This window comes from Primulina huaijiensis, chromosome 6 (assembly GCF_012295235.1).
Source record: "Primulina huaijiensis isolate GDHJ02 chromosome 6, ASM1229523v2, whole genome shotgun sequence".
NCBI lineage: Eukaryota > Viridiplantae > Streptophyta > Magnoliopsida > Lamiales > Gesneriaceae > Primulina > Primulina huaijiensis.
In genome coordinates this window covers 18,045,318-18,069,518 of record NC_133311.1, presented here as the reverse complement: position 1 = coordinate 18,069,518, position 24,201 = coordinate 18,045,318, and the positions used below count along the sequence as shown (strand labels likewise).

Here is a 24,201-nt window from a genome sequence, read left to right as displayed (position 1 = left end):
TAACTAATCAAATTATAATTATATGCGAACACAATCATAATTTTATCGTATACGTACGAAACTCAAATGGGAAAATAATTTTACATTAAAAGAAATAGTATGCTCAATATATCTCAAACGGCATACGATGACAATTAAATTTGAAATTATAATTATTCCACAAAAAAAGAAGCTAAAATCTTGAGTAAATTATTGCTAATAAACATTAATTACTCTTAACTATATCCTTATCATTGTTAGCAATGTGCGAGCCCTCGTACTCATTCAACTCCACCAACATGAATTTATTAAACCATAATCATATTCTCGTCTTCTTGGAATATATATATATATAGACACACACACACACACTCTAGGTTCCCATCCAAAAATATATTTCCTAAACTATTTGTTCAAAAAAGAAAAAAAAAATCATTCTAGAAAAAAAAAAAAGAAGCATGGCTGCGTCCAATGAGGAAGCCAATGCAAATGGAATCCAATACCAAAATAACCGAATCATTGAGCAAGAAAGATTCAAGGAGTTGAGCAAATTGATCGGAGAACAGCAAGTTCGGATCCAAACCCTACAGAACAGTGTCTTCCAACTAGCAAACTATTACTTCGTTTTCCAGGGCGTCATTTTAGCCGCAATATCCAACACTACTTCCCTCGTGTGCTCCGATGCGTGGTTCGTTTTCTCACTCTCTCTTCTGGCTGCCGTTCTAAACTTTTTCGCTCTCCTTTCGATCGGAAAAAAGTATGTCCGGGTCATGAACTTGCATGATGATACCTGGTCCGAATACAATGCTTTGAAAAGAAGATTAAACGACAGAAATAATAACGTCGAAGATCACCATCATAACCCGTTGGAGATTTGGACAGACCAATTTTCTCAGGGAAAAAGATATGTGGTTCTAGTGTTGTGCCTGGCGATCTTTGTGGCGTTTACAGGGGTGATGCTTTCGGGTCCATGGCGTATAATATGCAAGCATGATAAGGTTTCGAGGCGATACAAGGAGGGTTTAGAATGTTTCAATCTGTGCAACGCCTCAAAATGCATGAAGTTTTGCTACAAGGTTTAATATCTTGTTCCATGCAATTATTGGAATGTTAGTTTTGCGTTGGATTGATGGTAAATTGTTATGAAAGTAACTATTTTATATTTACTCATTTTCTTGTATTCTATAAATGTTTCATTAAATGTGTTTATAATTCATTACACTTCTTTATCCATGGGATTCTGATGTAAAATTTGTTTTAAAATTCTTAATTAAAAATATATATTTCATAAATCTTAAAATTTCAGAATCACATCACTACAACAAAAATGGCTTTTCGCAGCGCGCAAATTCGCTTTCCGCGGCGCACATTGCACACTGTAAAGTTGTAAGCTGTTGAAAGTTCAAAATTATCCGCGGCGTGCATAAGCGTTAATACAATTATCCGCAGCGTGCGTAGGCACGCCGTTAATACAATTATTCGCGGCGCGAATGAGCACGCTGTTGATAGTCATAGCATAACCGTCGCTAATTAGCGACGCCTCGACGGTTTTAACATTCCGTCGTTAATCTTAGCGACGGGATTTGTAAAAATACCGTCGCTATATTGCGACGGTTTCTCAAAAATCCCGTCGCTAATTAGCGACAGAATTAATATAACTGTCGCCAATTTTAGCGACGGTATAGGAAAAATCCGTCGCTAATGTTTTTATTACGATAAAAAAATTACGTTTATAATTTAATAAATCTAAAAAAAACGTACACTATAATAACAATATTCATCTTAACTAACACTTAAAAATTTACAAAAAATTGAAACAAAAAAACGTACCTTAAATCGAAACTAAAATCGTCTAAGAGATAAAAATTTTAAGTGTTATGAAGTTGTGTGGTAGGAAATGGTTCGATTGTGGATATTTAAAGTCAATTTGCGACAGTTTTGGTTTTACCGTCACTCTTAGCAACGGTTTTGAATTTAACAGTCGCTAATAACGACGGTTATTAAACTGTCGCTACTAGCGACGGACTTAACTGTCGCTATTAGAGACGGATATTTTGAACCGTCGTAATTTGAATTTTGCGACGGGTGTATTTAACCGTCGATATTTTTAGCGATGGTTTAACTTAAACCGTCGCTAATATAGCGACATGTTAAAAGAAACCGTCGCTAATATAAATATTGCGACGGTTTTGAAAAATTACCTGAACGTAATCGTAATATTACAGTTCTTTATTGATGATGCTTCATCACATATACCCGATATTTGTTCATAGGAGAAATTTGAATATGGATTATACAGTTGGCTCCTCCCAATGTACAAAAAAGTGAGATATACAAAAAGAAAAATAGAAAAATCGCCATATAAGTTGGTATTTTTTGGGTTTTGATCTAGTAATTAAAGTTGGGCATTGGTATTTATAACTTTTTTCCCCGGCCCAATCATTACGTACATGCTAGAGAAATTTGTAAAATAACGGTTTAAAAAAAAATCCCCGTCCATGTCATATGAAATTGTTGATGTATCACCTTATATTGCTAACGTGTCTTAGATTATGTTAACACTCCGATGAGACATGATTAAAACCCTCCACCCGAAGAAAAAAAGAAAATTAATTCACTAAAACTCAACTCCAGCGAATTACGCAACGAAAACTCAAAACTTGATAACTTATATATCTGAATATTTTATCAGTATAAAAAAATTCAAAGAATCACATACATATATATGTTTTTTTTTTAATCGATGGGATTGTTTGTTTTTCTTATACAAAATACATTTAACTGGTTTTGATTTGATTCAAACCGCAAATGAGAAATCTCAGGCCATAAATCAAATTACATTAGCTCTCAAGTTCATCGGATTTCGATTAAAAAAAAAAAAATTCCCGATTGATACAATTAAAATCATAATGACGCAAGTCGAATATCGTGTGAGATCAAGTTACCTCCAATACATAATTAACAAAAAAAAGCGTCAGCCCCCGCAAAAGATTCGTTTACTTTTTTTCGAATGATTAATTAATAATTGGACTTTGAATCATTCAGGAAAAAATTAAATCAATAATATGGTACAAATATGACTTTGATATTTCAAATAGAATTTGTACCATTTGGCAAATATTAATAATTTAAAAAGAAGAATAATAATAGTAAAAGATTATAAACCAAAATAAAATAATCGACACCCTAGCAAGTCCAAGAACTTTCTTACATATATAATTTATTTTTAATAATTAGTAATATATATCATAATAACAGGTAGGATCGATTCAAAATCATTTAGATCGTCTCTTCTTCCTTGCATGTTCCTCGCACGTCGAGAGAGACAATGTCCACAATATTCATGCATTTTCTTCCCCAAATCAGTAGCAATTTTCCTGAAATGTCCTCTGATCTTCCATGAGGGACCTCTTTCTACAGATATATATATATACACATATCACCATTTTTCAAGTCCGAACTAAACAAGCACAATTAGCTTGCAATCATGTTGGATACAGCTCTAAAAAAATGTAGCCAAAATTACAGAGAACTGACGATGATAATTCACAAACAAGAGAAACAGCTCAGGTTTCTTGAAACAAAAGCAAATTATCTTTCCATGTTTTATTTTGCATCCCAGTTGCTTATTTCCCTTTCGAATTCGAACCCATCGGCCTATCACTGTAGAAATTGGTGGAAACTCTTCTTGGTTTCGGTTTCGCTCGCGGTTGTTTTCGGGCTAAATTTCACGACCACCATTAGTAAGTACCTCCGAATAAAGTATGAACAAGACAGGAACTATATTGATCAAAGTGAGAACTATGTTCAAATGGCGAATCTCGAAAATTATGCAGAAAAAGCTGCAAAGGGTGGTTCAAGTAAGGAAACAGAATTCTACATGTTTAAGGCTTGCATGGTGAGTAATGAGCCAGATATGTTTGCTGTGTATTTACGGTACGCACATATTGGAATCACGGTCTCTGCCTTAACAGCATTTACGGTTCTAGTTTTGCATACTTGCACACTATGTGGTCAGACCCTCTAATTGGAGTTCAGGGTGAGTTTCTTTCTTTCTTTTTTATTACAAGTGGGGCGGGCTTGGAAAGTGTGGAACTCGAGACGTACAACAAGCCAAAGGTTCACAAAATTATCATCTACCTCTTCGACTAACTTTTAAAAGTCTCATCTCTGTTACCTTACCTTTGCAGCTTTTGCTCCATCTTTTTCTTACTACCTCGCCTGGACTAAATTTACTTATCCTTACGTGTGTGTTTTTAAGGGAAAATTGTTTTTTTTTGGTCATTTTTGTTTGTTTTTTTGTATTTTTGTTTTTATGCAGTTGTCAAATTTAAATTTTAGTCCGTTATATTTGTTTTTTTAGTGTAATTTTAGCATTTTTTCGGACAATGCAGCGTTCAAGTACGTAGTGCCACATAAACACTTCAGATGAAAATAACTAAAAATTACCAAAAATCAGAAGATACGTGACTAAAAATACAATCTGATAATATAAATTACAAAAATCATACAGATAAAATATAAATGAAAAAACAGCAGTTTTCCCTTTTTAAAAAAATGTAAAGTATACTGTACAGCGCACAAAAAACCTCCAATGAATAAAATATTATAATATTCTTGTGTGTGTTTCGTTTTGTATGTATATTCTGTTGTACAGATTTTTTTTAATCGTTTTTCATTGATGTAATGATATATTGTCGGAAAATGATGACATAACATCGAAATATGATGAGGTGGTACCGGAAATTGTTGACGTGTCCGATGCTACATCAATATTCCAATAGAAAAAGACTAAAAAAGTGCAAACTAGTGGAGTATATATAACAGCGAATTGTTCGACGATATGGCAAAAAACAGAATATCTTAAATGTAAATTTTGTTATTTAATTTGTACTAAATACGTAAATAAAGGCAGCTTCAAATAATATGTTATTTAGTTCTCCACAATTGCTTCCTTTCCATAGCCTCCCGCATCAACATCAGATCCACCTCGTTCATATTAATTTTCTCCACGTGCTTCATCATTGGCCTTCACATGATTAATCCTCCACCTGTGGCATACGTCTGGTACCAAGTTGCCAAAAGACAAGTTGATTTTGAGTTTACAGAATTAGTAAGTTACCGGCCTGAGAGATGACATCCCTCATTCTCAGTTTCTTCAACTTTGAATCCGCATCCCTGACCCGCCGCCCCCGCCGCCGCAATCTCTACCAGGAAAGCGGAATGCCCTGAAGTCCACAGCCAAAGAAATAACTAATTTATCAATGCCGACTACACGAATTCGAGCAATCAATGCAAATATGTCAGACTTCGATGATTATAATTTTGGGTATAATTTCATGTTTAAAAGCACATAAGATCATACTTACACTCAAAAAGAAAAGGCCAGACTAGGGGTTTTGTCATCAATTTGTAGGATTTTAGCTCATCGATTATTTATAACCAATGATCTTATTCCTTTCCACTGACTGCTAGCAAAGATCGAAGGCCAAGATCGAGGCCTAAAATGAGGCAAACGATCGAAGAAAATATATTGATATATGTGCTAACAAAATTTATATGTGCGTACATATTTACGTTATTTTTCTTTCACGGTTTCACCTCACTTTACAGTGCTTGGAGTCGGTGAATGGTAACTTTTGGATATCTAAATCGTATCGGCCACTACATTATTTTTTTTTTTTTTTTTTTTTTTTTTTTTTTTTTTTTTTTTATTTTTTTTTTTTTTTTTTTTTATATCCTTTTTCTTTTTAGTTTAGCAAACGCAAGCACAGAACCACTATTCAAATTACCATCCTTTAATTAATGGTTATCGATTCATTATATTGAAAAGGTTAACAATATTGCTTAAAAAAATGAGTTTTTTGCACCAAATCCCTTGTTAAATATAAAAAATGTATATTTCTCTCATGTGAAAGTTAAATAGAACATTTTATTAAAATTGCACAAATAACAAATGCACCATCTGAAAATCTAGTGAGCTCAAATATTTTGATGATATCTCATATATCACTTATCAAAACGACTAGCAGATAAAACAGATAGAAAGAAATGATCTGAATTTGATGTATTCAGGTCGGTTAGATTAGTTCAGACGTTATCTATATTAATCGGATGCTTTCGGTTGTTATATACATGTCATCTAGCTCGATCTTGCTATGTCAAATTACGATGAATTTTCATTTTACACATATGGTGAAATGAAGCCGACAGGGTGCAAGGCGATGATTCCTTTTTTTTTTTACCTGAAAAAAATTAAAATTTTGTGGAGTCCATGAATACACTTTAGGTTGGCTCGCTGAGGTCACGAGCAATACGCAACCACACAACGCGTTTGACTTTATAAATCTGTAACGTCCGGAAAATTTGAAGGTCCACGTGAACCACATGCATGCAAGTTATTAAATTTCTTTGGTATTTAATTTAATTGTTTTAAAGCATTAAATGTATGTTTATCTCATTAATTTGTGTTTAATTATTTTTATGCATTTTATTCATAATTCATGCATGATATAATTTATTTCATGATATTTTTAAAAGTTCATGCATTAATATTTTTAATATGCATTTCACGCTCGAACGAGGTTCGGAGACCGGAGAATTTTCAGGAAAATTATTTTATAACATGATTAAATTTTATTAATTTATTTGAGGTGTTTTTAAGTGTATTTTTCAAAAATGGGATTTATTAGATAGTTTTACCCGCAAGATTTTATTTTTTAACGGTACGTAAATTTTGTCGAATCGGGGGACTGTTTGAGGGTTCGGCTATTATTTTTAAAAGCTTTTCAACACGAATTATTTTACGGGAGTGCGTTAAGATCTAATGTGCCTACTTTTAAGTATTGGGCTTAATCATCTTGTTAACCTTTTAATTTGATCAATTCAGGCCCATTAATTATATGATTATTATATAATTAACACCTAAATCACTAATTAACCTAAACCTAAATGCACACCAGCCGTCACCCTTCCCCCAGCTGCAATCTCCCTCGATTTCAGAGCACACCAACGAAAAAGCCTCGGTTTTTGGCTTGTCTTTGCAAAGGAAAAATCCATCCGAGTCCCTTGTCTCGTTCTTGCTATTCAAATCATCAGGCATGCCATGTTTCGTTTTCTTTCTGCATCATTCACGCTGTAAATAAGCTGTATGTGTGTGTGTTCGGTTCAAATAATTTCAGATCTTGCATATACCATTTTTATGTCTTCGGGTGGTATGGTTTCATTGCATAACCTTTCACTACTCACGTTTTTGTCCTGACTCTGTGCGAGGGTGCTGCTGATCTGTGGGTATGGGAGACCATAACGTCGAGGATGATGTGAACTTTGAGAGGGAGTAGAGATCTAAAGGGCAGGCTTGTGAACCGTGAGGTTTAGAAGGCTTCGGCTGTGCATGAGTTAGAACCCCGCCACGTTTCAGAACTTTTTTAGTCTAGTAAGATGTTGTACGTGAGCCATGGGTGTTTGGTTGAGATAGGAGTTCGGTCATGGGAGATAGAGCTTAGCCGAGAGGTAATGGGTTAGGCTCGGCCGTTTTATGCCATGGTTTCGTGCAGCCGCTATTGTTTGGGTTTGGCTTAGTTTAAAAGGGGTCATTAGGTTCCTAATTGTGTGGTTTAAAGGTTGGATAGGTGGTGGGATTAGAGAGGACCGAAAGGTTGTGAGTTTTTGGGAAATTAGTGTGCATGAGGTGGTGAAATATGAGAGTGCCGAGAGTTTTGGCAAAGTTTGGAGTTTCAACCGAGAGTTTGGGCTGGAAAAAATACAGTTTAGGATCTTTTAGTATTTTTTTAAGATATGGTAAAATTTGGGAAAAATTTGGTTCAGTTTCGAGTCGATTCGGGTTAAAACCGGGACCCCGATCCAAGTTTTTAAACGAATCGGTTTCGTTCTGATTTTGGCTCGGGTTTACGTCTAGGGACACCTTTTAATATGTTTTGGGACGTTTTAAGGAATTTGGTAAGCTTCGGGTCAATATTAGAGGTCCGGGGATGAAACGATAGTTTTTGGGTTTCTAGGGGCAAAATGATCATTTTGCACCCGGGGTGAGATTTTGGTCCTGATAGTACCCTGAGCACAAATTTATGATATTTTAAATGTTTATGCATAATGATCACGATTTTAAGATTTTATGAAGATATACGTCGTATGCTTGAATTTAAAGAAAATTGCATTGGTGCATGATTTTTATAAGTGATGAAAATGATAATGTTTTGAATGACGGGAATTAGTTGTGGGTATCGAAGTATATGTAAATGTTTAAGACGTATATGTAAATGCTGATGATGAGGCCTAGGCACAGTGGATGGGTGATCGTGTCACTGATGTCCGACCGCCGCCGGGTACCGCGGTTCTACGTATGATGGATCCATCGTAAATGATGATGTACGATAATCACCTCTAATGAACTGAATTCACCAATGATAAATGATAAATGATGAATGATGAACGATGAACGATGAACGATGAATGATGATTAACGATGAATGATGATTAACGATGAGCTGTTTTAACACGTCATGATTTTACACGACACGTTTATGTTACGTTTTTAAAATTCATGAAAGATATGTTGAGTATGATATTTTTCACTGTTGTGTGCTATGTATATGTACTTGTTATTAACGGTGCAGGTGTGTTGAGTCTTTAGACTCACTAGGCGTGTGTGATGCAAGTGAGATTATTGATGAGGAGACAGGAGGTGTCGAACTCTGAGTAGGCGGACCTGGTGCGGTGACACGACCCGAGGACCACATGTTTTCTGCGTTATGATTTATGAGATTGAAATGAGATAAAAATTTTCATATGTCGATGATTTTAAGATTTTTATTCGTTTAAGTTTACGTATGATTTTAGATGAGTTTGATTATTTTAAAACTGCGCTATTTTTATTGTCAAATATTTACGATTATTTTAAATGTTATTTTGTAAGTAAGAGCTTTTAAAAAAAATGTGCAGTAGAGTTTTAAAAATGAGCGAGACGTTACAAGATCCCTTTGATTTACCCTTCTAAACCATATTGTTCGTTCCTGTAAATAAAAATATTCTACAATAAATTCAGAAACTATTCTAGTGATAAGTTTGAGTTTTCGTGTATATGACTATTTTATAACCTCCTAACTACGGTATATGGCCACAATGAGTTTGTTTTCTTTGATTTGTATTACATTCACACATCTAGATCAATTTTTTCTAAATTTCTTTAGCAATCTTACACATTTTGATTTTATTAAATGTGTTTTGTCAAGAGTTTTTTACAAGATATTCTTCGCCACATTATCAAGATTAGCTATCTTCTTGTCATCGTTCGTCCATTCACTCCTTGGCTTTACTATCAGTTGAGGAGCACCGTAAGTGATGGCTATTGTTGTATTGGCTTTTAATATCTTCATTGGTCCATCGGTGATAACGAACCACATATAATCATATTGAGCAGATAAATGAGTTTGCATTCTTATCTTCCAATCATCAAAATCTTCCGTAGTGAACATCGAAATTTTGCTAAATGAAGTCATTTGAAAGGAAAAGTTCAGAGTCGAAAATAAGCCTTGCTTTGATACCACTTATAGGATCAGTTGAGTGTTTGTAAGGGGTGGTTGAATAAATACTAGACACAATTTGTACTTCTATTTGTTTAATTTAGCTGGTTTGGTAATTAAATTATTCTTGAATGTCTATGTCAATTAACTAACAGATAAGTGTGCAAAGAAGCTAAATTGACATATTAAAACAAATCACAGAGGTGCTAATCTAGGTAAACTGAAAGTGGAAAATAGACAATATACAAAATGATATTCATATGTAGTGAATTACAATATTATCTTAGCACTTAATGATCCTCAAATGGTCACGTAAATTTCTTTGTAAAATTGTGCTCGACTGACTAAGTTTGGTTCAGATATATGAAACTTGGAATATTGAATCTTTGCAGAAAAGTCGTCCTCATTAAGCTCGATCCCTCATCTATAAATAGTTTCTGAAATAAAAGATTTGTTCCAAAAGAAAATGTACGTTGACTTGTCTTTAGTTTATGTCAATATTTTCTGACAATCGTACATATTGCGATCATTTTTGTACGAACAAATTTATTTAGTCTTCAATTCAATCTTCTGGTGTAAAATAATTATGGTGTAAACTGATTTCTTTGAAACTGAAATAGGAAAACTTATAAACTGATAAGAGCTATTTCAGTTTGGGTTCGTGTCAATTTTGTTCGACTAGACCACTTTAGCTTAAGAGATATTTCAGTTTTGGGTCCGAATGTAGATCAGTTGAACTAAAGTCAGTTTTGATTTAATTATTTGTTAACATCAAAATATAAAAATTCTTGATCCAACAAATGATGTATACTTAAAAAATCCTCTTCGTCGCCCCTTCTCTTTGTTTATATACATTACATTTATTTATTTTTTTTACGCTAGCTTTTATAATTTTTTATTATTTTGATTATGTAACTGATGAACCAAATCACTTTGGCGTGTATATAATAACTACAAGAAAATAATTAGGTAATCTCATGCACGCCTTGAATTAAAACAACGACAAATTGTGAAGTGAAGCCCGTGTTTTTTAAATTGTGAAGTAAAAAATAATGTTTTACTTCGCTGGTGTTATTAACGAAGTTAATTGATATATACTACTTCATAATTAATAATCGCCGAAGTAACGAGTGACGAAGTAAAAGGCGAAAATTCTACTAGTGATTACCTTTCTTATTATTTGAAAGATTTAATAATTCACACAATTTTTTATACACAAAAACTCTAATGAAATTGTCTGACGAGTCATTAGACAGATATCTTATCTAATCCGACTTATTAAAAAATATTTTTTTTTTAGATCAAAATTATTATTTTTTTATTTTATAATATGGAACACACCTACTCATTTTTAATATTTATGTGCCTGCTGGCTGCAAGCTCTCGTGTAGGGGCAGCCTCATCCGCATTGATGTCATCTTTTAAAAAAGAAAGATTCACAACTTTCATTCGTACGAATAATCGTTTATTTAATTCATTGATATATATATATATATATATATAGACACACACACAGAAGCATACATAAAATTTATTTCAATTAATTATATTATAAGTGTACTTCTGAAAATTATATGGCGAATCGAGACTTGGATTATAAGTTGTGAGGCAAATAGAAACAATTAGAGGGCTACCAGACAAAAAGATGATGCTAGTGCCATCGAAATTCAGTCGGATATATGTTGAAAGAACGATTAAAGAAAATGGCACTTGCTGCGGATTGTTTTAAAAGAGTGATAATTTCATGGCTCACGAGGAGATATAATTGGTATATTTTTGACCCCTTTTTAAAGGGAAATCATCTCTATGCTCTCTTTTGGGACCCCTCCTATATATTTCTATATGCACAATTTTGGTTCTTTAGATTATGTTAACTTATTGTTGAAATATTAGTTATTTAAATATTGCACTTGTCTAAATATAAATATGTATTATATCTTTCTGTATTAAATTTAAGAATAATTAAATTAGGAAATGCATAGGGAAAGTTACATTTTTAGTCCTTCGATTTTCAATTTTGGTTATGTTAATAATAAATATGTTTTTTTTTAAAAAAAATTTTGGTCATGTTATGGTGAATTTTTATTTTTAATCTTGTAAATTTTATTTTTTGGGTCCTATTTTGAATGAAATCTATCGTGTTTGTCGGCAAACAAAATGACGACATGTTATAAGACTAAAAAACATGAAAATTACAAAATTAAAATTGAAAATTCACTGTATAATATATATATCAAGTTAAATAAAAATATGTAAACTTTTTCTTGGACCGTGCGTAGAAAATAATCCGTTCTCCAAATCGTTGTCGTTTGGTGGAAGGTGGCTCATCTACGATTCAACAAATAAATCAAGTTAAATAAAAATATGTAAACGTTTAAATTAAAATTTGAACATCAAGCGTACGATGATGGGTGGTGTTGTTAAGTGGATCAAACACTTCTTCCTCTCGGCTCATTCCTTCATTCAAGTCTCAATTGACAGAAGTTACCTCTTTGACCGGGTTATCTATGATTTAACAAATTAAATATCATTAGTGAAATAAAAAAGCATACTACAATTTGGATTTAAAAGAAAATATACCAAAATGTGTAAGAGGAGATATGAATGGTTCAACAATCGCCTCTTGCCCAAGAGTCACTCCTTGATTGGAAACAGCTGTCCCTGGCTCACCTACAATTAAAAAAACATATTATTATAATCAGATAAATAATTATCTCTAACATTTTAAAACTCACATAGCTTACATTTTTCATGTGTCTTCTTTTTCTTAGATTGTGCAAAGACAGTGGTTGGTTCATCCAAACGTCTTTTGGATGAATTTGAAATGTTCAAAACTTCCATTATACGTTCAATTTTGCCATCCAAATTTGAAATCATATCTTTCAACTCCACAAAGTTTCTGTCCACGTGCTCTTGTAAAGCTTTAACTTGTCCACTAGTATATGATTTGCCGAGGACATCATCTCGTCCGACTTGATGGGATTGTTTTTCAAGTGCTTTCTTGGCTGGACAAAGTTTAGAAGACCTCTTTGACTTATTTTTGGGACAAATTTTCCTTTCATGGACTTCTTCTTTGGATTGAATGATCTCTTTAGATGCACAAAGAGTGGGATTCTTAGTGTTGTACACAGATTTTCCCTCCAACAACAATGAATTAATATAGGACAAATGGGAATCTGTATAAGAATCTTCAATGAAAATATTTCTAATATAAGGAACAATAGATTCTTGATCTGTAGGTGACAAAATACTCCTAACAATCTGTAAATTTAACATATTTTAAATTAGTAATACACAGATAGAAAATATATTAATAAAACTAAATTATATGCTAAATACACTAACCTTTTTACCACTCTTTGATGCATCTAAAATGTCAATATATCTAGGAGATCCTTTTTTTGACCAGTTGTTGGAAATCCATTGGCACATGCGTGGAAGAGATGTATTGTCGCCTTCTCTTTGTTTCGCAAAACGCTCCCCAATACCACGAACGCATTTGTATATGCAAGAATCTAAATTCAAAAATTATAAAAACACATATAATCAATCATATTCGAATCAAATAGAAAAATGCAAAAAAAAATTAATTACCTGTAGCGGATTGATGAATCCAACCATATCATAGGTTCCACTGTTCGAAGACTTACCGTTTTCTACTTTTTTGCTCAACACAACTTCTTTTTTCTTCAAATCAAGCTTCAAATCACAAACAGCTCATTTGAAAGCTATTGTACCCCAAGGGTACATATTAAAAACATCAAAATCATCAATCAGGCTAAAAATCTCTTTATCAACTTGAGGATTCTTAACTGGAGCTATAGGCCATAGTACACCACAGACGAAGTACAAACAAGCCATCTTCACTCTCTCTCTACTCAACAACTCATCAACACTTTTCAAATCCTTCAACTTCATTTCAACTTCCTTCACAGATACTTTATCACTACCTTGAAAATATCTATCACAAAAGTCTGAAACTTCTACTACTTCATCAGGAAAATTATCAGAACAATCCAACCCTGTTATCAATGCATACTCCATTCTAGAAAACATGACTGGTCTATCATTTACAACAAACCACATTTCATCATCGTCTGTTGCATACACTTGTCTCATCACCATAAACCATAAAATCTGACTAGATAAATTATAATCCGCAGCGTACTTAATCAGTTTGCCAAATTGTGTTTTTTCAACCATGAAGTCCATGTCCTCCTCATTCAAGCAATCTAATATAATTTCACTGACTTTTTTATATTTGGAATGTACACTTAACTTGCAACTAAAATACTTCTCCTCTGATAGTTGAGATTGAAGATTAACCTGAAAAAAAAAATCAAGTCAACTAGTAATATCAATTAATTAAATACTCAACTATGTTGAAATTCTTGAAATTTATAGAGCAATATGAAAAATAAATATTTTTTATAAAATAAATGAACATACCCAAATCTTTTGTGCAACCATCTCTGATATTCTTTCTTCTATCAACAACAAGTTTCAAAGAGAAGAGATCTTGATCCCAAAAAAAAAAAAAATCAACTTTGAAGTTGGTGGAGGAAATGAAATATTTGATATAAAAGATAAAGTTGAAGGATTAGGACATTCATCGACTGCGAGATTCCAATTCATCAATAAACAAATAAAATGAAAAACCGAATAATCATCTATTACCTATCAAGTGTTTCGAAGTTCAAGCTTCTATCAACCATCACTAATGGATGCATTTAACTCCAAACATTTTACGAAGCATTATGATGGTGAGGTAGGAAAACAAATCCATAAATTTAGCATTTTAAATTCTCAACTATCTAAAGAAGTAGAAAAACAAATCCATAAACCTAGAATTTTCAATTTTCAAACAATTCCAACTTTAACTCACTAGCTCGATAGATGTTTTAAAATTATTTTACGCAAACATTCATTGCAAAAACGACAAGCAGTAGCTCAACTATTTTTCTTCTTTTCTAAGTGATGATAATTTTTTAGGATAAATGAGAAGAATGTTACTTGCAACCATCTTAATAAACCTACAATCGAACATCTATCAAGCTTTTCGTTGCAACAAATGTGAGTTGCAACCATCTTAATAAACCTGTAATCATTACAAACATCTTTGCAAAAACGACATTCATTGCAACTATAATAAATGTAAAATCGAACACATCTTGAAAGGGTTTGAGAAGAATGTGACTTGCAACCATCTTAATAAACCTGTAATCACATTCTTTTCCAAGTGACTTGCATCCATCTCTGATATTCTTTCTTCTATCAACACCTGAATCTGCTCAATCCATCGGCTTTTGTGCTTTTGAGAAGGAAGGTGAGAGTCTAAGAAAACTGGGGTAACGTGAGATGTTGGAGGAAGGGGAAGAGAGATTGAGAAATCTTTAATTTAAGTGTTTAAGTATTTTTTTATTATTTAAAGAATGGTTTTAAATTAGTTAAGAAAGGGGTAAATTGGGAATTTGACAAACAAGGGCTATTTTCTTAAATAGGATTGTGAGGAAGTCTATTTTTCTAAATTTTCCCACTTCTGATGCCCTAAGTGTTCGACTCTGTTTGAAATCAGCAATTGATTTCTCACTCGAAGTTAAGCTCCGCGATGTCGTTGATATGTCGTCAACTAGTTCTGACAAACAACACCAACAGAATCGTCTACTTGAGGGAGGCTCAAGAGGCCGCCGTTGAAGGTCATTACGGCCATGGGACACGGCTGGATCCGTATACCGTGAAGCGCGACTTCCCAGCTACATTATACCGGGGCCGCAATCGAGATTCCACCCGTAGCTCTGACATCGTCATTTTTGTGGGCGAACTCGAAGCCCTTCGAAGCCTCACACCGGAGAACTTTATTCAATATGTTGAGCTAATTTTCGAGATGGATGAAGCCGCTAAAACGTTGATCGTGCGCGGAGTTCCAGCACGAGGGGCGGATGATATCTTACGCTTGGGGTACGTCTTCCAATCCGTCGCTCTCTCTACTTCCTTTTTTCTTTTTGGGAGCACTGAGACTGATCATCGAAATCAGAATCTAAATTGCATTTCTATTTTTAATTTTCAGGAGGAGGATGAAAATTTTCGATAAAATTGTTTTTTTTTTTAAATGATTAACGCCAAAGTGGTTTTGTGCTTGTATACTAATCAAATCAAATAAAACCAAAAGGGATCGGAGAAGATGGGAAATTAATAATAAGTTACTGGATACAATTTTCCATTTATATCCAAGAGTATTATCATTCACGAACTGATCATATATATTGTATTTCTTAGAACTAGAGGCCTAACTAATACTTCTTAGCACCCAGGATTTCAAGTCTAAGTACTAAATTTTATGTTTATCGAAAAAAAATCGTATTTATCCATAATCTTTTAGTTTTTGAATACTAATCTCACCGATAATTATACAGAAAAATTAATTTTTACTTTAGAATATTCTGACTTTTATTATCTTGATGATCTTTAAATTTAAATAAAGTACATTAGAGACTATAATTTTATGTAAAAATAAAGAAATATCTATACACATAAATATGCCCTACCTAGCTGTTGAAGATCCGCCCCTTCTTCATACAATATATTTCAATAGAATTCTTGCATTACAATTCTGTTGAATGGTAATGAGAATTTTGAGTTCCATACTTGGCAGTATGAATAAATTAAACCAAGCAATGTATTAAAAGCCACCTCAATTTCTGCATGCGTGTGTGATTTGTTAGAAACGTGTGATAATAAGCTACACACACATGAATTTTTTCCGCGGTAAGGATCGATGAATTAATAGCTTTCGCTGTGGGCTTTAGGGCACTCAGATTTCTTGGCAGAGACTACAGTCACAGGGAAAGGGTTGTTGTTTGGAGCTGCGGATTCAAGGTTGCAAACCCGTAACTGAAAATGAGAGGTGACAGTTAATATGTTTTTTGTATGTCTACGTAGATTAATTTCAAAGAATTTAATATTATATTTTGAACGTTAAATTGCAGTAATATTTCATGTTATTGAAGTTAAAACTTACGTCACACCTAAAAATACTAATGGATCGTGGCACACGCAATGTGTGTGTTCCGTGAACAAATAAAGAATGAAGTAGTTTTTTCTAAAATTTTAAAGTAAAAGTTCATATTAAAACACTCATGAAATAAGGGTAAAATGAAAATTTTTTACATTAAAGCTTGTTTTTCCAGTTAATTTATTTTCTTAATATATGTGAAAATATAGTTAAGCATAAATATATGAATGAAGGGAGTAACATAGATTGAAAATTAATACTGATATTAGAAAGAGTAGTATTTTTCTAGATTACGAAAGATTAGTGTTTTAGAAAATAAGAAAAGTAGCATATCAAATCAAATATATCAAAAGTTGACATCAAAATAATACATGCCAATAAAATAAAAATAGAAAAGGGATATTTTAAGAAATTAGAAAAGAGCCACATTAGATCCAAATTAAGTTTGTTTAGTCATGATATGCCCTCTCTGTATATGCCTATACTATAAATTGAAGGAGATACGCTAAGAAATTCATGCGTGGCATTTCTACTATTCTATATATATACATAGTTTAATTTAAAACAATGCAGGTACGAAGCTCTTTCTGAAAAATTTATATCAACCAAAGATCAGTACACATGGATATTTTTTGAAGGTTAACAAAATGGAAAGAAACTTTGATATAGAAATTAGGTTTTTAATAAATCGAGAAAATTTAATTTTTTTTGTCCTATATGTTTAGTTCTTTGTGATTTTGCTCCTCTATGTTTATTTTTTTACTCTACGGGCTAAGGGATGTCACAACAATAGTAATAAAACTTTTAATTTCTCCTATTTGAGAAAGGGATCGGATGGTGCCATTAGATCAAAGGGAGCTAGGTTGTGTGTAAATACTGGACTTAATTACCACACAACTATTTGCTACCTCTTACACTCTTAAATCCTATGTCTATTGCTATATTTCATTTAAATCATCCATGTTCTTTCTTGTCATATATATATATATATATCTAAATATTATTGTATAAGAAATGACAATGATGAGTACTGGAAAAATGAGAGAGATGGTTACCTATGGTCTTGTGGAGTTGATGCCAAATTGGAAGTTGTTTTAGTTAACTTGACTCCAGAGATTTGCGAGACTCTCGGTTTGAATGGATGGGAAACCAAACTTATGTTAAGTTATTTGCCATCAATAGAGAGCTATATATAATCCATGCATATTCCCCATTTACATATATACTAATTAAACTCATGATCTTTTGGCAACTATGTGTATCATACCAGGCCTATGCTGCATGTAGAAAGCTATTGTAGTACATGGAGCAATACTACTACAAAAAAGGGCAACTATGTATCGTACCAGGTCGATGCTGCATGTTTGTGGAGAACTTTTTGTATCTTTGTTATGTGGAGAACTTAATGATATGTGTGAGTTGTGTTTATTTATTGTTGTTTGTTATTTGTATTATTTGTTTGCTTGGATGTGGTATTGATAGCTTATTTGTGATGATTGTAATAGTTTGATACTGATTGATTGTGCTAAAACAATTGCCTTTATTTGAAGTTAAAACTTGGATAACAGATAAAAACATGTTTCCTATTATTCGAAATATCTATCTATATATGATCATGATTTGCATGTTTTTACCCCAATAGATTGATCTTGAAATATTCTAATCCAGAATATTTGTTTGTTAGGTCTAATCGATGGCTATTTATATTGATCTAATTGTCTTATGTAAAGCGACAACAATAATAATAAAAATTGATCGCCCCTAATCTGAAACAAAACACTAAGTATTCAAACATGCGCTAGCTGTATAAGCTAATTTACATTTGAAAAAACACATGCACCTGCACAAGAAGATTATAATACGACATGCCTCTCCTCGTGCGCATAATGTAATAACGGAAATATGAATAGAAGTGTTAGAAGATAATTCGATTAAAACGAAACTCACCATGAATTCGTATTAGAAGGTCCGATCGACCGCAACCAAAATCGCTTGGGGTACGTCTTCCAATCCGTCGCTCTCTCTACTTCCTTTTTTTTCTTTTTGGGAGCACTGAGACTCATCATCGAAATCAGAATCTAAATTGCATCTCTATTTTTAATTTTCAGGAGGAGGATGAAAATTTTCGATAAAATAGTGTTTTTTTTTTTAAAATGATTAACCCCAAAGTGGTTTTGTGCTTGTATACTAATCAAATCAAATAAAACCAAAAGGGATCGGAGAAGATGGGAAATTAATAATAAATTACTGGATACAATTTTCAATTTATATCCAAGAGTATTATCATTCACTAACTGATCATATATATTGTATTTCTTAGAACTAAGGATCGATGAATTAATTGATTTCGCTGTGGGCTTTAGGGCACTCGGATTTCCTGGCAGAGACTACAGTCACAGGGAAAGGGTTGTTGCTTGGAGCTGCGGATTCAAGGTTGCAAACCCGTAACTGAAAATGAGAGGTGACAGTTAATATGTTTTTTGTATGTCTAAATAGATTAATTTCAAAGAATTTAATATTATATTTTGAACGTTAAATTGCAGTAATATTTCATGTTATTCAAGTTAAAACTTAAGTCAGACCCAAAAATACTAATGGATCGTGGCACACGCAATGTGTGTGTTCCGTGAACAAATAAAAAATGAAGTAGTTTTTTCTAACATTTTGAAGTAAAAGTTCATATTAAAACACCATCATGAAATAGGGTAAAATGAGAATTTTTTTCATTAAAGCTTGTTTTTCCAGTTAATTTATTTTCTTAATATATGTGAAAATATAGTTAAGCATAAATATATGAATGAAGGGAGTAACATAGATTGAAAATTAATACTGATATTAGAAAGAGTAGTATTTTTCTAGATTACGAAAGATTAATGTTTTAGGAAATAAGAAAAGTAGCATATCAAATCAAATATATCAAAAGTTGACATCAAAATAATACATGCCAATAAAATAAAAATAGAAAAGGTATATTTTAAGAAATTAGAAAAGAGCCACATTAGATCCAAATTAAGTTTGTTTAGTCATGATATGCCCTCTCTGTATGTATATGCCTATACTATAAATTGAAGGAGATACGCCAAGAAATTCATGCGTGGCATTAATTTCTACTATTCTATATATAGTTTAATTTTTAATAATGCAGGTACGAAACTCTTTCTGAAAAATTTGTATCAACCAAAGATCAGTACAAAGGGATATTTCTTGAAGATTAATAAACCGGAAAGAAACTTTGATATAGAAATTAGGTTTTTAATAAATCGGGAAAATTTAATTTTTTGTCTTTAGCTCTTTGTGATTTTGCTCCTCAATGTTTATTTTTTTTACTCTGCGGGCTAAGGGATGTCACAACAATAGGAATAAAACTTTTAATTTCTCCTTTTTGAGAGAGGAATCGGATGGTGCCATTAGATCAAAGGGAGCTAGTTTGTGTGTAAATACTGGACTTGCCACACAAATATTTGCTGCCTCTTACACTCTTAAATCCTATGTCTATTGCTATATTTTATTAGATCATCCATGTTCTTTATTGTCATATATATCTATAAATATTATTATATAAGAAATGAATGAAAATGATGAGTACTGGAAAAATGAGAGAGATGGTTACCCATGGTCTTGTGGAGTTGATGCCAAATGGGAAGTTATTCTAGTTAATTTGACTCCAGAGATTTGCGAGACCCTTGGTTTGAATGGATTGGAAACCAAACTTATGTTAAGTTATTGGCCATATATCAATACAGAGCTATATATAATCCATGCATGCATTCCCCATTTACATATATACTAATTAAACTCATGATCTTTTGGCAAATCGTACCAGGCCTATGCTGCATGTAGAAAACTATTGTACATGGAGCAATATTACTACAAAAAAGGGCAACCAGGTCGATGCTGCATGTTTGTGGAGAACTTTTTGTATCTTTGTTGTGTGGAGAACTTAATGATACGTGTGAGTTGTGTTTATTTATTGTTGTTTGTTATTTGAATTATTTGTTTGCTTGGATGTGGTATTGATGTCGGTAGAAGAATTATTTTACATGCAATTCATGTGCGGTGCATTAATTTGACTAAACAATTTGACACGGAAAAAAACGTGGGGTTGGCATTATTTGACTCAGGAAAATTCAGAGGTGAAAACGCGTTTTTATACAGTGAGTGAGTTTTATACCACAAAATTTGAGTTTTCTCTCATTTTATAGTATTTGAGTGCTTAGTTCTATAATATTTGTGAGGTGTTTGTTCTCCTGTATTAAGAGAGTTTGTGTTCTCTTTGGAAACACAGTGAGTGAGTTGTATACAACAAAATATTATAGTGAAATTCTTTTCATATTGCCCGTGGTTTTTTACCTTAATAATTTTTAGGGGTTTTCCACTTAAATCTCAGTGTCCAGTTTATTCTTTATTTTCGGGTTTATTATCTCAAATTACTGCAAGTAGGACCAACGAGTGGTATCAGAGCCTTGGTTTCATTTCTTAAATTTCTGAGTATACTCTGTTGTTGCAGCCTAGACTGATCTTCCACATCAGAAAAGATTTTTAGATATTTTTTTATTAAGGCATGATTATTTTGTTCAGTCTACTAAATTGTAGTAGACATAATGGCGGACAGGTACGAGATAACAAAATTCAACAGAAGCAATTTTATGCTGTGGAAAATAAAGATACAAGCAGTTTTAAAAAAGGAGAATTGCTTGGCGGCTATTGGAGATAGACCGGTGGAAATTACGGACGATGGAAAGTGGAATGAGATGAATGATAATGATGTTGCCAATTTACACTAGGCTATAGCAGACGATGTATTGTCAAGTATCTCTGAGATAAAAACAGCAAAAGTTATTTGGATACTCTGACAAAGATGTACGAGGTCAAGTCGTTACACAACATGATTTTCCTAAAGAGAAGACTTTATACTCTTCGGATGGCGGATCCTAATCGATGACCAACCATATCAATACACTAAATACTCTATTTGCCCAACTCACTTCCATGGGGCATAAAATAGGGGAAAATGAACATGCGTAGCTTCTACTTCAAAGTCTACCAGATTCATATGATCAACTTATCATCAACAAAACCAACAATATTCTTATGGGCTTTCTAAGATTCGACGATGTCTTAACTGCGGTTATCGGAGAATAAAGTCGGCGCAAGAATAAGGAAGATAGGTTGGTAACCTCGAAGCAGACAGATGTTTTATCGATGATAAGAGGAAGATTTATGGACCGTGACTCCAGTGAGAGCCAAAGACGAGGTAGATCAAAGTCGAGAAGTAAGAAGAAAAATATTTACTGCTTTAAATGTGGCGATAAAGGGCACTTCAAGAAAAAATGTACGAGTATCGGCAAGAATTCTCAAGGAAATGTGGCCAGTACTTCAGGCAGTGGTGAAATATTATTCAGCGAAGTAGCAACAGTTGCAGAAGGCATGCTCAAATTTTGTGACACATGGATTATGGATCCAGGAGCGACGTGGCAGTCTCGGAGAGAATGATTTGATCATTATGAACCAGTCTCATGAGGATCTGTATTCATGAGAAATGATCATGCCTTGAAAATCGCTGGGGTCGGTACTATCAAAATTAAAATATTTGATGGCACCACTCGCACCATGCAGGAGGTACGACATGCGAAGGGACTGACTAAAAATCTTTTGTCCTTGGGGCAATTGGATGACATCGGGTGCAAAACTCGTATCGAGAACCGGATCATGAAAATTGTGAAGGGTACGCTTGTGGTTATGAAGGCGGAAAAAATTGCTACAAATCTGTATGTACTTTTGGGAGAAACACACAAAGAGGCAGAATTAGCTGTTGCATCAATTGGTTCAGGAGAAGAATTAACAGTGTTATGGCATAGAAAGCTCGGGCATATGTCAGAACGAGAGTTGAAAATTCTCTCAAAACGGAAGCTACTGCCGGGATTTACAAAAGTGTCACTACCCTTTTGTGAGCATTGTGTTATCAGTAAACAACACAGATTAAAGTTTGATACTTCTATTGCCAGACGCTAAAGCATATTGGAGCTGATTCATTCGGATGTTTGGCAAGCACAGGTTGTATCCCTCGGAGGAGAGAGATACTTTGTCTCGTTCATTAATGATTTTTCTAGGAGATGTTGGGTGTATTCAATCAAGAAGAAATCAGATGTTTTCCAGATCTTCAAAGATTTCAAAGCGCGTATTGAACTTGATTCGGAAAAGAAAATCAAGTGTTTGAGGACTGACAATGAACGAGAATATACCAGTGACGAGTTTGATGCATTTTGTCAACTTGAAAGCATCAAAAGACAGTTTACGACGGCTTACACACCTCAACAGAATGGAGTGGCGGAGCGGATGAACAGAACCTTGTTGGACAGAACAAGAGCTATGTTGAGGACTGCGGGTCTAGACAAGTTATTTTGGGCGGAAGCAGTCAAAACCGCTTGTTATATTATCAATCGTTCTCCTTCAGTGGCGATTGATCTAAAGACTCCGATGGAGATGTGGACTGGGAAGCCGACAGATTATTATCATTTGCATACATTTGGAAGTCCTGTGTACGTTCTGTACAATGAGCAAGAAAGATCGATATTGGATTTGAAATCCAGATGATGTATCCTCTTGGGTTATGCTGATGGAGTAAAGGGGTTTCGCTTGTGGGATCCTACTGTTCACAAGTTTGTCATCAGGAGGGATGTTATCTTCGAAGAAGATAAAGTAAAGGGAGACAAAGGCACACCGAATTCAGAAACTACTATTTTTCAGGTTGAAAATAAGACGGACGAAGGTCAAGTTTCTTGTGAAGCAGTATCAGAGCAAGAAGAACAAGAATATGTTGAGTCTGAAGTTTCCAATGTGACGCAGTCAACTCGAGACAGAAGACCACCGGGTTGGCTTTCAGATTATGTCACTGAAAGCAATATTGCATATTGTCTATTATCAGAAGATGGTGAGCCATCGAGTTTTCACGAGGCTACTCAAATCTCGGATGTATCCTTGTGGATGATAGCAATGCAAGAAGAGTTGGAGGCATTAGACATGAATAAAACTTGGGATCTTGTTACACTACCACGATGGATGAAAGCCATTGGAAACAGATGGGTCTATAAGATCAAGCGTGATGGCAATAACCAAGTGGAGCGGTATCGTGCTAGATTGGTGGTAAAAGGGTATGCTCAGAAAGAAGGTATTGACTTCAATGAGATATGTTCTCATGTGGTTTGGCTTAAAACAGTCAGAGTGGTGCTAGCATTGTATGCGATGTTTGACCTATATCTAGAACAACTAAATGTGAAAACGGAATTTTTTCATGTAGATCTTGAAGAAGAAATCTATATGCTTCAGCCAAAAAGCTTTGCGGAAAAAGGCAAATAGAACTTGGTTTGCAGGTTGAAAAAATCTCTGTACGGTCTCAAACAAGCGCCGAGGTGTTGGAACAAGAGATTTGATTTTTATATCATGAGCCTTGGATACAACAGACTGAGTGCAGACCCTTGTACGTATTTCAAGAGGTCTGGTGATGATTATATTATTTTGCTGTTGTATGTGGACGACATGTTGGTAGCAGGCTCCAACAAAGATCATTTCCAAGGATTGAAGGCACAGTTGGCTAGGAAATTTGATATAAAGGACTTGTGACCAACAAACAAGATTCTAGGAATGCAAGTTCATCGAGACAGAAGTAACAGA

General features: G+C 33.7%; 2 protein-coding genes and 2 long non-coding RNA genes across 7 annotated transcripts in view; 2 read left to right on the top strand and 2 right to left on the bottom strand.

The window, feature by feature from the left end:
- Nucleotides 1-207: 207 nt before the first annotated feature.
- Nucleotides 208-1,200, top strand: LOC140979326 (uncharacterized). The gene is made up of 2 exons (XR_012175716.1): nucleotides 208-821; nucleotides 852-1,200. It is a non-coding gene; the product is annotated as an uncharacterized lncRNA (long non-coding RNA).
- Nucleotides 1,201-3,626: 2,426 nt separating this feature from the next.
- LOC140979915 (uncharacterized) overlaps nucleotides 3,627-24,201 on the bottom strand; it is a 28,701-nt gene continuing 8,126 nt past the window's right edge. The window contains exon 2 of the long non-coding RNA XR_012175822.1: nucleotides 3,627-4,119. This is a non-coding gene — a long non-coding RNA (uncharacterized lncRNA). The remainder of the gene's footprint in view (nucleotides 4,120-24,201) is intronic.
- LOC140979912 (uncharacterized) lies at nucleotides 11,776-14,955 on the bottom strand. Of its 3 annotated transcripts, none has more exons than XR_012175821.1 (6): nucleotides 13,113-14,955; nucleotides 12,864-13,033; nucleotides 12,263-12,779; nucleotides 12,099-12,188; nucleotides 11,922-12,023; nucleotides 11,776-11,846 (listed from the first exon to the last, which is right to left on the bottom strand). XR_012175821.1 is itself a non-coding variant. In XM_073445558.1 (6 exons), exons 3-6 carry the CDS (start codon nucleotides 12,948-12,950, stop codon nucleotides 11,989-11,991), a joined length of 729 nt encoding a protein of 242 aa, XP_073301659.1. In that variant the 5' UTR covers nucleotides 12,951-13,033; nucleotides 13,113-13,844; nucleotides 13,968-14,955; the 3' UTR covers nucleotides 11,800-11,988. The 3 variants fall into 3 exon arrangements, 2 of the variants coding, with proteins under 2 accessions (XP_073301659.1, XP_073301658.1); XM_073445558.1 differs by having other exon boundaries at nucleotides 11,800-12,023; nucleotides 13,113-13,844; nucleotides 13,968-14,955; XM_073445557.1 differs by having other exon boundaries at nucleotides 11,800-12,023.
- On the top strand, nucleotides 15,057-18,993 carry LOC140979913 (uncharacterized). 2 transcript variants are annotated; one of them, XM_073445560.1, is made up of 3 exons: nucleotides 15,057-15,476; nucleotides 16,325-16,422; nucleotides 17,801-18,064. In XM_073445560.1, exons 1-2 carry the CDS (start codon nucleotides 15,127-15,129, stop codon nucleotides 16,407-16,409), a joined length of 435 nt encoding a protein of 144 aa, XP_073301661.1. In that variant the 5' UTR covers nucleotides 15,057-15,126; the 3' UTR covers nucleotides 16,410-16,422; nucleotides 17,801-18,064. The 2 variants fall into 2 exon arrangements, with proteins under 2 accessions (XP_073301661.1, XP_073301660.1); XM_073445559.1 differs by lacking the exons at nucleotides 16,325-16,422; nucleotides 17,801-18,064 and adding an exon at nucleotides 18,894-18,993.

What these genes read in the sequence shown, in the direction of transcription:
- LOC140979912 (XM_073445557.1), bottom strand. Translation starts at nt 12,950, where the DNA reads ATGTGCCAATGGATTTCCAACAACTGGTCAAAAAAAGGATCTCCTAGA. An exon ending in CATCAAAGAGTGGTAAAAAG is followed by an intron (nt 12,780 to 12,863) that starts GTTAGTGTATTT and finishes TTAAATTTACAG; the next exon opens with ATTGTTAGGAGTATTTTGTC. An exon ending in AAAGAAGACACATGAAAAAT is followed by an intron (nt 12,189 to 12,262) that starts GTAAGCTATGTG and finishes TTTTAATTGTAG; the next exon opens with GTGAGCCAGGGACAGCTGTT.
- LOC140979913 (XM_073445559.1), top strand. Translation starts at nt 15,127, where the DNA reads ATGTCGTTGATATGTCGTCAACTAGTTCTGACAAACAACACCAACAGA. An exon ending in GATGATATCTTACGCTTGGG is followed by an intron (nt 15,477 to 18,893) that starts GTACGTCTTCCA and finishes TGTGGGCTTTAG; the next exon opens with GGCACTCGGATTTCCTGGCA.